The 13500-nt window shown below is 51.1% G+C and overlaps 2 protein-coding genes across 2 annotated transcripts in view; one reads left to right on the top strand and one right to left on the bottom strand.

Annotated features, from left to right (window-relative positions):
• Positions 1 to 4479, bottom strand: part of RPA1 (replication protein A1) — a 105094-nt gene extending 100615 nt beyond the window's left edge. Inside the window, exon 1 of the mRNA XM_068270077.1 lies at positions 4150 to 4479. Within this exon, the coding sequence (XP_068126178.1) occupies positions 4150 to 4185 (36 nt within the window). The 5' untranslated portion in view covers positions 4186 to 4479. The remainder of the gene's footprint in view (positions 1 to 4149) is intronic.
• The window catches only part of SMYD4 (SET and MYND domain containing 4), a 62315-nt gene continuing 53138 nt past the window's right edge, over positions 4324 to 13500 (top strand). Inside the window, exon 1 of the mRNA XM_068270076.1 lies at positions 4324 to 4577. The gene's annotated coding sequence lies outside the window, so the exon portion shown is untranslated. The remainder of the gene's footprint in view (positions 4578 to 13500) is intronic.

Below are 13500 nucleotides of genomic sequence, written 5' to 3'. Positions count from 1 at the left end.
CGCTCTGCCAACAAAAATTGAGCCGTGGAAAGGCCAACACTCACGTAGGGACAAGTGCCTTACGAAGGCACAAACAGCAATGGGATGGCCACCTGAGCAAAAGCAGCAGCAGCACACAAAAGCAAAGCCACCCTCCTTCTCCTCTTCCTCCTCCATCAGGTGCATTATCTGCTTCTGCCGCTTTCTCCCTTCCACCTTCACAGGCACCCTCCTCCACTCCGCCTCTGCCCTTGAGCGGTTCCTGCTCCTCTGCCCACAGCAGCAGTCAGGTGTCCGTGAAGGAAATGTTTGAGCGGAAGAAGCCAATTTCGGCCAGTCACCCCCTTGCCCGGCGTCTGACAGCTGGCATGGCGGAACTGTTAGCTCGGCAGCTGTTACCATACCGGCTGGTGGACTCTGAGGCCTTCCGTAAATTTGTGGCCATCGGAACACCGCAGTGGAAGATGCCAGGCCGCACTTATTTTTCGAGAAAGGCCATACCCCAACTGCACCGTGAAGTTGAGAGGCAAGTGGTGTCATCTCTTGCGAAGAGCGTTGGGTCAAGGGTACACCAGGGCCGCTACATTACCTACACAGCCCATTGGGTGAACCTGGTGGTGAACGATGGCAAGCAGGGCGCAGCGGACCAAATTGTGACACCTCCACGGCTTGCAGGCAGGCCTCCTGCCACCTCCTCTCCTCCTGCTACATGCTCTTCGCTGTCCTCCTCCTCCTTGGCTGAGTGGCAGTTCTCCACTCCAGCTACACAGCCCCAGCTCCGCAGGGCCTATGCTGCATGCCAGGTACGACGCTGTCACGCCATCTTAGACATGTCTTGTCTCAAAGCGGAGAGTCACACTGGAGCAGCTCTCCTGGCTGCTCTTAAGAAACAGGTGGATGAGTGGCTGACCCCGCAACACCTGGAGATAGGCAACGTGGTGTGCGACAACGGCAGCAATCTGCTTGCCGCTTTGCATATGGGGAAGCTGACACACATACCCTGCATGGCACATGTCATGAATCTAGTGGTTCAAAGATTTGTGGCAAAGTACCCTGGCTTAGCGAATGTCCTGAAGCAGGCCAGGAAGTTCTGTGGGCATTTGAGGCGGTCTTACACAGCCATGGCACGCTTTGCGGAAATTCAGCGCAAAAACAACATGCCGGTGAGACGTCTCATTTGCGATAGCCCGACTTGCTGGAACTCGACCCTGCTCATGTTCTCCCGCCTGCTAGAACAGAAGAAAGCCGTGACCCACTACCTCTACAACTACAGTAGAATGAAACAGTCTGGGAAGATGGGGATGTTCTGGCCCGACAACTGGACACTGATGGAAAATGCATGCAGGCTCATGCGGCCGTTTGAGGAGGTGACCAACCTGGTGAGCCGCAGTGAGGGCACCATCAGCGACTTAATTCCCTACGCTTACTTCTTGGAGCGTGCTGTGCGTAGAGTGGCGGATGAAGCTGTGAATGAGCGTGACCAGGAACCGTTACGGCAGGAACAGGCATAGGACCAATTTTCATCAGACCCAGCTGTTTCCTCAACACCTGCGGCAGCACAGAGGGGGGAGGAGGAGGAAGAAGAGAAGTCATGTGCAGAAGACGAGTCAGACTCAGAGGATGATGAGCAAGGTGTTTCTTTGGGGGAGGAGGAGGAGGGGACAGCGGCAGGAGAACAACCTCAGCAGGCATCGCAAGGGGGCTTGTGCTGCTCAACCTTCCCGTGGTATTGTTCGCGGCTGGGGGGAGGAGGTTGACTTACCTGACGTCACTGAGGAAGAGCAAGAGGAGATGGAGGGTACTGGATCCGACTTTGTGCAGATGTCGTCTTTTATGCTGTCCTGCCTGTTGAGGGACCCCCGTATAAAAAACCTCAAGGGGAATGAGCTGTACTGGGTGGCCACACTACTAGACCCTCGGTACAGGCACAAAGTGGCGGACCTGTTACCAACTCACCGGAAGGTGGAAAGGATGCAGCACATGCAGAACCAGCTGTCAACTATGCTTTACAATGCCTTTAAGGGTGATGTGACGGCACAACGCCAGCAAGGTACCACTGCCACTAATCCTCCTCCCGTGTCCACGCAGTCAAAGACAGGACGCTCCAGCGATCTCATGGTGATGTCGGACATGCGGACGTTCTTTAGTCCAACGCCTCGCCGTAGCCCTTCCGGATCCACCCTCCACCAACGCCTGGAACGGCAGGTAGCCGACTACCTGGCCTTAAGTGTGGATGTAGACACTGCTGTGAACAGCGATGAGGAACCCTTGAACTACTGGGTGCGCAGGCTTGACCTGTGGCCAGAGCTGTCCCAATTTGCCATCCAACTTCTCTCCTGCCCTGCCGCAAGCGTCCTGTCAGAAAGGACCTTCAGCGCAGCTGGAGGCATTGTCACAGAGAAGAGAAGTCGCCTAAGTCACAAAAGTGTTAAGTACCTCACCTTTATCAAAATGAATGAGGCATGGATCCCGGAGGGCTGCTGCCCGCCCCAAGACTAAGTCAGTCCCCGCACACACAGCATCTCTGCCTGCACGCCGTGTGACTGGCTGCCTGGCCTGCCCCAAGAAGACTAAGTCGCTCCCAGTCCGTCCACACAGCATGTCTGCCTGCAGGCCGCTTGACTACCTTCTCCGCCACCACCAACAGGGTCCGGGACTCCAGGCGGATTGCTGAATTTTTTAGGCCGCTGCTAGCAGCTGCCGCTGTAATAATTTTTCTGGTGCGTGTACATGACTGCCTAATTTTTCTGGCTGCACTGCGGGCAGCTGCAACAACAAAAGAAAAGGCATGTACATGCGCCCATTCCCCTTCGTGATCATTACCTTGCCGTGGTGAAGGGGCTTGCGTATCACAATGAAGCAATGACCGGCGCCTAGATGAGTGTCTCGGGGGGCACACCCACGATAATAAGGTCGTTGCCTCATTGTGGTCAGACCAAATTTGATCAGCTGGACAGTCACTGTTCTGTCATTCAGCTACATCAGCCAGGCGACCATATGGGCTGTAAAGCCACCAAAACCTGCACTCTCGCCATGGTGCGCACCAGTCCAGCACGGCCGTCACTACACAAACAGCTGTTTGCGCTGCGTTACACGGTTAATTGGTGTGTCAGTGTGAAGCAGTACCTTAATTACACTACCTGATTGATGTATACACATGCAAGATGTTTGAAAGCACTTTAGGCCTGTCATTTAGCATTCAATGTGATTTCTGCCCTTAAAACGCTGCTTTGCGTCAAATCCAGATTTTTCCCGGGGACTTTTGGCATGTATCCCACTCCGCCATGCCCCCCTCCAGGTGTTAGACCCCTTGAAACATCTTTTCCATCACTTTTGTGGCCAGGATAATTATTTTTTTTTTTTCAAAGTTCGCATCCCTATTGAAGTCTATTGCGGTTCGCGAACTTTAACGCGAACCGAACCTTCCGCGGAAGTTCGCGAACCTAAAATCGGAGGTTCGGCCCAACTCTAATCAGGATATTTACACTCTGATGTAGCTCTAATGCCAGGTACACACCATGCAATTTCCCATCAGACGGGTCGAATCGATTATTTCCAACAGGTCCAATCTGACCACCAATAATTTTTCTGATCGATTTTGTATAGAAGTAATTGAAAAATTGATCAGAAAAACATTTGGAAATCAGATCAGACCTTTTGGATATAAGCCATTCGACCTGTCTGTCTGATGGAAAATTGCATGGCGTGTACCAGGCATAAGCGCCAGTTCACATCTGCCAACATTTCGGTGGTTTACCTCCCCGTAGGGCGATGCGGAGAAGCAGCATGTTGCTTCCAGGGGCGGCTGAAACAAGGAAAAAAATAGGAATGGGAACACAGCGTTTGCAGAAATGGCACTGCCCACTCACTTGATTTGGCAGCACCGCAGAAATGGCACTGCCCACTCACTTGATTTGGCAGCACTTTAACGATAAATGCTGCAAAAAGCAGGAAATTAAATAAGTTCAGGCTAATTAATGAACCATCCACTTCTCTAAATTTCCATTGGATTTAACATTTTGTGCTTTCTAATTTTTAAGTATTATTTTTACAGTAATTAGATTAGATAAAAGATGCTGCTTCTATACTTCCAGCCTAACTGCACAGCATATGGGGAGAAAGTTAGTTAGCACAGTTTAGGCATTTGTCCTGACAAGCCCAGCTACTTACCCCTATGGAGCCTTCGCTGAGTTTCGGTAATGCCATAGCGGGAGAGTTTATACAGCAAAGTTTAGGAGAAGGCGAGTTGTACCCGAACAACTGTCCCAACAACACAACAGCACTTAGTGCGCGCCTGCTAGACACCACTGCCTGGCGCGAAATCTCACGTTTGCTCACGTTCAGACTGACAGAGGAATGACGCAGGGAAAGGTCCTGTGTTCGTCTTCGGCCATCTTTAGCCCTGGCACAATCAGTAGCCTGCTGATACTAGAAGTGCCGACCGCGCTACAGCTCTGAGGTTATCCTGCCAGTAGCAATGATGGCAGCAGCGGAGGACAGCGTCAAGGGTCTGTTCCTGGAGTGGGTGGCACTAAGGCTACGTCATCATGGCGCCAATTCAAACACGTGACTCCATCTACAAAGAGCGAAGACGCTATGTGAGTGACGCTGTCTGCATACAGTGGCTGCCGCTAAACTGAGCGGAATACGGCTGATTTAATTTCTGATTAGGTTATAAAAGATGGTTATTGTATCTGTTTTGATCATCCCCACTGCCTAGAACTTGCATGCAGATATGTGTTAGACGTGGGCTGCATGTTCATTTTGGTGTGTGATGTAGCATGAATTAAACAGGATATCCGTGACAATTAGTAGAATGTAGTAAATTATTCAAAATTACCACTTATAGATGTATTATATGGATTCAGTATCAGAAACATTTCCTATATCTAGACATCTCTTTCTGGAGTGCAGCTATATAATATCCCAACCCCCGCGCCAATATCCGGAGTGCAGCTATATAATATCCCATCACAGATATCCGGAGTGCAGCTATATAATATCCCATCACAGATATCCGGAGTGCAGCTATATAATATCCCAGAGCTGATATCTGGAGTGCAGCTAAATAATATCCCAGCGCTGATATCTGGAGTGCAGCTAAATAATATCCCAACCCCAGCGCCAATATCCGGAGTGAAGCTACATAATATCCCAACCCCATCGCCGATATACATAGTGCAACTATATAATATCTGAACCCCAGTGCCATTATTCGTAATGCAGCTAAATAATATCCCATTGCCGATATCCAGAGTGCAGCTATACAATATCCCAACCCCAGCGCCGATATACGGAATGCAGCTATATAATATCCCAACCCCAGCACCAATATCCAGAGTGCAGCTATATAATATTGCAACCCGAGCTTCAATATCCAGAGTGCAGCTATATAATCCCAACCTCAGCGCCAATATCCAGAGTGCAGCTATATACTGTAATATCCCAACCCCTGCGCCAATATCCGTAGTGAAGCTATATAATATTCCAACCCCAGCCCTGATATTCGGAGTGCAGCTATATAATATCCCAACCCCAGCGACTATACCCGGAGTGAAGCTATATAATATCCCAACCCTGGCGTTGATATCCGGAGTGCAGCTACATAATATACCAGCCTCAGTGCCGATATCCAGAGTGCAGCTATACAATATCCCAACCCCAGTGCCGATATCCAGAGTACAGCTATATAATATCCCAACCCCAGCGCCAATATCCAGAGTACAGCTATATAATATCCCAACCCCAGCGCCGATATCTGGAGTGCAGCTACATAATATCCTAGCACTATCGCCGATATCCAGAGTGCAGCTATATAATATCTGAACCCCAGCATCCATATCTGGAATGCAGCTATATAATATCCCAACCCCATCGCCGATATCTGTAGTGCAGCTAGTGGGGGGAATGATATAATTCGGCTTGGGGGGAATGATATAATTCGGCTTAGGCTGAATTATTGTGTTTTTTAAGCAACCTCGGCTCCGTCTTCTGACGGCACCTAAGTTACTCACTGAGCGCCGCTCAGTTGTAATTCCTATTGTAGGAATTATTGTATTGCTGCGCCTAAATCTAGCAGCGCTGAAAAGCACTGCGCCGTATATAATATCCCAACCCCAGCGCCAATATCCAGAGTGCAGCTATATAATCCCAACCCCAGCGCCAATATCCAGAGTGCAGCTATATAATCCCAACCCCAGCTCTGATATCCGGAGTGCAGCTATATAATATGCCAGCGCCGATATCCAGAATCAGAGCTGTTTCTTGGGCAGGGCGACCACCCTGGGTGCAGACCGGCAAGTAGAAGAAGGGGGGCGCAGGCAGAAGGACATAACCGCTAGGGTGCTTGTAACGCGTGGTGCAGCCAAATGGAAGAAGAAAGATTACCAGTGCAATCACCTTCATTGACCCCTCCTGGGCTGTCTGCGTCAGACGTTAAGTTAACATCACATCACCACTGCGTGATGACACCTGATGTCCTGTAGCGGTACTGCCCATAGAGGAGTCGACTTTCCGGGCTCTCTTCGCCTGTGTGATTTCCTGGTCCCTGCTTCCTCCTGGCTGAGTGGCTGGTCACTAGTAAGTAGGCAGATCTACTTGTGACCTGTGGCTGTGCGACTGTCCCTAAAGAGTAAGGGTTTGTGAGTCCACGGGGGTGGGGTGTTGGGCGCAATTTTTACACCCTCGCCCTGGGTGCAATTTAGCCTATAAACTGCCCTGTCCAGAGTGCAGCTTTATAATATCCCAACCCCAGTGCTGATATCCGGAGTGAAGCTTTATAATATCCTAACACCAGTGCCGATATCCGAAGTGCAGCTAAATAATATCCCAACCCCAGCGCCGATATCCAGAGTGCAGATATATAATCCCAACCAAAGCGCCAATATCCGGAGTGCAGCTATATAATCTCAACCCCAGCGCCGATATCCGGAATGCAGCTATATAATATCTGAACCCCAGCGTCAATATCCGGAATACAGCTATATAATATCCCAACCCCATTGCTGATATCTGGATTGCAGCTATATAATATCCCAACCCCAGCGCCGATATCCGGAATGCAGCTATATAATATCCCAACCCCAGCGCCGATATCCGGAGTGCAGCAATATAATCCTAACCTCAGCGCCAGTATCCGGAGTGCAGCTATATACTGTAATATTCCAACCCCCGCGCCAATATCCAGAGTGAAGCTATATAATATCCCAAACCCAGCACCAATATCCGGTGTGCAGCTATATAATATCCCAACCCCAACACCAATATCCAGAGTGCAGCTATATAATAGCCAAACCTCAGCGCCAATATCTATAGTGCAGTTACCATATATAATATCTGAACCCCAGTGCCGATATCCAGAGTGCAGCTTTATAATATCCCAGCCCTGATATCTGACGTGCAGCTATATATTATCTGAACCCCAACACCGATATTCAGAGTGCAGCTATATAATATTCCAATCCCAGCACTGATATCCAGAGTGCAGCTATATAATATCTGAACCCAGCGCTTATATTCAGAGTGCAGCTATGTAATATCCGAACCCCAGCGCCAATATCCAGGGTGCAGCTAAATAATATCCGAACCCCAGTGCCAATATCTGGAGTGCAGCTTTATAATATCCCAGCCCTGATATCTGACGTGCAGCTATATATTATCTGAACCCCAACACCGATATTCAGAGTGCATCTATATAATATTCCAATCCCAGCGCTGATATCCAGAGTGCAGCTATATAATATCTAAACCCAGCGCATATATTCAGAGTGCAGCTATGTAATATCTGAACCCCAGCGCCAATATCCAGGGTGCAGCTATATAATATCCAAACTATATGCGCATGGTTGCTGGTAAGACTTGTGTATCTGACCACTCCTCTCTGATGCAGCTAGCGCTGATGGTGCAGTCACTGTTGAGATGGCGGTCTTGTCAGGCAAATGTGCTGTGTGGCCACAAACACATGCCAGATCACGGAGCTTCATGTTGCTACACACAAGTGGGTCCTGGGGGGTCAGGCTGCAATAGGGAGAAGGAGTGGTGAGATATACGAGCCTCATTAGCAAGCATGCACATATAGCATTGTAATCTGTGTAGTGCTGGGCTCAGTGCGTGTGGGACACTGCCAGCTAGTGTGTGGCTGTATGCTTGTTGGCTGGGAGCGGCCTAATTGTTAGGACTTAGCACTAGGGTCTCGGGGGTCTCATGTTCAGAGGGAAAACCTGGTCTCTCTATTTTATTTTTTTATTGCAAAATAAAGTGTTTCTCTATGTTATGCAGAAGTGAGCAATGTGTTTGTTTTTTTTAATTTTCATGGTATATCTGGAGTGCAGCTATATAATATCCAAACCCTGGCTCCAGTTCATCAACCCCTCCACATACTGCGCCAAATTTACATTGCCTGTGGTGGCACTTCAGTTAATGATTGTGCCGCACACCCAATTTAACTGTCTTGTCTACATCACAACTATGTAGTGTGCATGCACAGAGCCAGGGCAGCCATCAGGGGGGGACAACTGACACTGCAGTGAGGGGCCCAGGGCTTTTGTGGGCCTTGGCCCCCCAAAGCGCTGAAAGCATGTGCTGGCTGCGGGCCTGTGTGGCTACCTATACTGGGGCATCATCTATACTTGGCTACTTATACTGGGGTGCCTATAGCTTGCTACCTATAATGGGGGCACCTGTACCTAGCTAACCTATATTTGTGCACTACCTGTACCAGGTTACCTATACTGGGGGCAACTATACCAGGCTACCTATACCGGGGCACCACCTATAGTTGAATACCTATACTGGGGCACCTGTATCTTGCTGGCCTATACTGGGGCACCAGCTATACCAGGCTACCTATACTAGGGTCATCTACACCAGGCTACCTATACTGGGGTACCACCTATAGCTGGCTACTTATACTGGGATCACCTATACCTGGCTAGGGCAGTGGGACGAAGTGAGACAGAAAGGGACAAGAGGTAACACGGGGAATAAAAGAGACAAAGGGGGAATAGAGGTGGACAAAAGAGGCACAGGGAGAAAAGAGATGAGACGGGAACATGAGGTCACACGGAGGGACACAAAAGAGGCACGAACTGAAGTGAGACACAGGGGGACAAAAGAGGCACAGGAAGAAAAGAGACAAAAGAGAACAGATAAAGGATAAGAATGGACCTACAAATCCCTATCTCATTTGTTAACCAGGGACTACCTGTATTTTGCTAGTATTTGGCTCCACCCACAACATTCCATGGTCACGCCTACTTTTTGGCACATCACGCTGTGCATGCTGATTTCTTCATTGTCGGAGCCATGCACATTTTTCTCCGCAGCTCACTTCGCGCACGGACAGGGGGAGGGGTGGCTAGTGGGCAAGCACAGCAACCAGTGGGTCGGCCCAGGCCTGATGTGAGGGGCCCCAACATTTCTGATGGCGGCCCTGCACAGTGCGCTCCCAGCTGCAGGATGCACAGCACTGGGCAGCGCCTGGGCAGTCAGCTGTGACTACCCTGACCAGTAACTAAGTTCGGGGGGTGGGTAGGCAGTACCAAAGGATGGAGGAGAATGGGGAAAGTGGTGGGCATGAGGAGAGCCCACTAAACATGCCTGCTCCACCCAATTTAAATTCTTTTTGCGCTAAGGTATCCTGTAACCTGACACTACAGATGTGAAAGCATGGTGAAAGCAGAGTGGTTTAGATTATTATTTTTTAACATTATTAAAGCATGTTCCCCTTAATGAAAATTAGTTGTTTATCTAAAAACCCCTTCATCAGCTTGACTTCTTCATGAGCACATATTTTATTTTTTTAGGAGTGACCCATTCCTCTATACAATTACTGTATATACTAAAGTCTAGAAATGTAGGTCTGACTCACTAAATAGAAGTATAGGGGGCGACTTGTACTCAAGTCAGACCTAAATTTCATAGCTCCCAACTGTCCCTTTTTCGGAGGGACAGTCCCTTTTTGGGAGCCCTGTCCCTCTGTCCCTCTTTCACCCTCATTTGTCCCTCTTTCAGGACTTTGTCCCTCTTTCTATGTAAATATACATATTTCTATACTAAAAATGTGTTTGATTGACTCTAAACTTTATTCCCAACCTTTAAATTGATATATTACTAATTTTAAAATGTTACTATGAAGGAAAATGAACCAGGATAGAAAGGACCAGTGTGGTTTGAATTATAAAACAACATATGTTTCTTATGAAATCTTTATGGTATGCGTGACTAGAGGCATGGTGAGGGCGTGGCCAGGGGTGTGGCAGGGGCATGGCTTAAGTGTCCCTTTTTCTTATCTCAAAAAGTTGGGAGGTATGACATTTCCGGCTATAGCTGAGGAGCAGTGGCGTCCCTACCATGGGGCGGCCAGGAGCGCTCCGCTCCGGGTGTCAGCTCCAGGGGGGGTGTCATCAAGGCCTCCCCAGAAGCCTTGATGACACAGGAGGGGAAGCAGCGCTGAAGGAGGGGTGGCAGCGTCGGCGGGGAGGGGGGAAATACCCCCCCACATCTCCCTCACCTGGGTCCCCTCCTTCGGCGCTTCCCCTCCACGGGCGCCGGCAACGGGCACTGACAGGGCGGCTGATAGCCGCCCTCAGTTTACCCGAGCAGGGCTACGGGAAGATGGCCGCCGAAGCCCGCACTGGAGACAAAAATAGACGGCAAGATGGCCGCCGACGCCATCTTGCCGTCTATTTTTGTCTCCAGTGCGGGCTTCGGTGGCCATCTTCCCATAGCCCTGCACTGATGACGCAGCAGGAGACGGCGCGGGACATTCAAGAGGAGCTGCGGAGGCTGCCTGGGATTCGGAAGAGAGGTTTCATCTGCAGGTAAGTGAATGGGTTTTTTTTTCTTTTACAGGTGCACCGGCCCGGCCACCCACCGCTGCTGCCCACCTACCCACCGCTGCTGCCCACCACCTACCCACCACTGCTGCCCACCTACCCACCAGGCTACCCACCGCTGCTGCCCACCTACCCACCGCTGCTGCCCACCTACCCACCACTGCTGCCCACCTACCCACCAGGCTACCCACCGCTGCTGCCCACCTACCCACCGCTGCTGCCCACCTACCCACCACTGCTGCCCACCTACCCACCAGGCTACCCAGCAGGCTACCCACCGCTGCTGCCCACCTGCCCACCGCTGCTGCCCACCTGCCCACCACTGCTAGCAGGCTACCCACCACTGCTGCCCACCTACCCACCACTGCTGCCCACCTACCCACCGCTGCTGCCCACCTACCCACCACTGCTGCCCACCTACCCACCAGGCTACCCAGCAGGCTACCCACCGCTGCTGCCCACCTACCCACCACTGCTGCCCACCTACCCAGCAGGCTACCCACCACTGCTGCCCACCTACCCACCACTGCTGCCCACCTACCCAGCAGGCTGCCCATCTACCCACCACTGCTGCCTACCTACCCACCAGGCTACCCAGCAGGCTACCCACCACTGCTGCCCACCTACCCACCACTGCTGCCCACCTATCCACCACTGCTGCCCACCTATCCACCACTGCTGCCCACCTACCCACCGCTGCTGCCCACCTACCCACCACTGCTGCCCACCTACCCACCAGGCTACCCACCACTGCTGCCCACCTACCCACCACTGCTGCCCACCTACCCACCAGGCTACCCAGCAGGCTGCCCACCTACCCACCAGGCTACCCACCACTGCTGCCCACCTACCCACCGCTGCTGCCCACTTACCCACCGCTGCAGCCCACCTACCCACCACTGCTGCCCTCCTACCCACCAGGCTACCCAGCAGGCTGCCCATCTACCCACCAGGCTACCCACCACTGCTGCCCACCTACCCACCGCTGCTGCCCACCTACCCACCAGGCTACCCAGCAGGCTACCCACCGCTGCTGCCCACCTGCCCACCGCTGCTGCCCACCTGCCCACCACTGCTAGCAGGCTACCCACCACTGCTGCCCACCTACCCACCACTGCTGCCCACCTACCCACCGCTGCTGCCCACCTACCCACCACTGCTGCCCACCTACCCACCAGGCTACCCAGCAGACTACCCACCGCTGCTGCCCACCTACCCACCACTGCTGCCCACCTACCCACCAGGCTACCCAGCAGGCTACCCACCACTGCTGCCCACCTACCCACCACTGCTGCCCACCTACCCACCACTGCTGCCCCCCTACCCACCAGGCTACCCACCATGCTACCCACCTACCCACCACTGCTGCCCACCTACCCACCAGGCTACTCAGCAGGCTGCCCACCTACCCACCACTGCTACCCAGCAGGCTGCCCACCTACCCACTAGGCAATCAGGCTGCTCACCCTTAACCACCTACCCACCAGGCTATCAGCTTGCCAACACTCAAATCTGCTACCGATATTGTGTATTTTGTGGTCAGATCTGCTACCGACATTGTGTATTTTGTGGTCAGATTAACTGCCGACATTGTGTATTTTGTGGTCAGTTTAACTACCGTCATTGTGTATTTTGTGGTCAGTTTAACTACTGTCATTGTGTATTTTGTGGTCAGTTTAACTACCGTTATTGTGTATTTTGTGGTCAGTTTAACTACCGTCATTGTGTATTTTGTGGTCAGTTTAACTACCGATATTGTGTATTTTGTGGTGAAATCTGGTGCTGACATTGTGTATGTTCTGGTCAAATCTACCGCAAGATTGAATGATTTTTTTCTGGTCAAATCTGCCGACATGATTGAATGTATTTTCTTGTGAAATCTGCTCACATAACGTGTAATGTCTGGTGAAATGTTCTCGCATTACGTGTATTTTATGTTGAAAGCTTCTGACATTTTGTGTATTTTCTGGAGAAAAGCTGCGCAATGATGTGAATTTTCTGGAGAAAGGTTGACTAAAACTTGGGTGCACTTTTAAATTAGCTCCGCCCCATCCGGTCATAGCCACGCCCAGTTTTTCACCGCGGCGCGCTTCGCGCGCCGCAGGTGGTGGACCGTGGGTGGGGGGGGGTGTCTTTCAATACCTAGCACCGGGTGTCAAATGCCCTAGGTACGCCACTGCTGTGGAGGGAAGGGTTGGAGGGTCCAGCCCTCTTTCAATCTTTTCAGAGTGAGCCCCAGCATCCAGCATGCTTTAAAAGCCCCTCCCCCCCTCCGACTGTCACCTTTTTATTGGAAAAACACTACTTTGTATAGCTTACTTTTGGTATGAGAAGGTTTTAGAGGCATCCATTACCAACCAATGGCTGCAACACTGAGCACACTGAGTAATGTATTTACTATTAGTGACATCCCTATTTGCACCAATTTACTCAGTGGTAAGTGACACTTTCTTGATAAAGAAATGACAAACATTGGTTCACAGTTAGGGGCCCTAGTCTCTCTCACTGGTCGGGGCCCCCAAACCACCATGCGACACCTAGAGGGAAGTGCAGTTTGGCCCTGGACCTCTCACCACCGGGAATTCACCCCCACTGCCTCTAAACTGAATGCTATCTGCAACACACCAATGGGAGTGAGCATTTGTGTGTGTTGATAAAGAAATGCCAAGAAAATAGAGGTCTTAAA

This window comes from Hyperolius riggenbachi, chromosome 2, assembly GCF_040937935.1.
Source record: "Hyperolius riggenbachi isolate aHypRig1 chromosome 2, aHypRig1.pri, whole genome shotgun sequence".
NCBI classification, from domain to species: Eukaryota; Metazoa; Chordata; class Amphibia; order Anura; family Hyperoliidae; genus Hyperolius; species Hyperolius riggenbachi.
The sequence above is the reverse complement of the archived record's forward strand: the minus strand, read 5'-3'. Positions and strand labels throughout refer to the sequence as shown.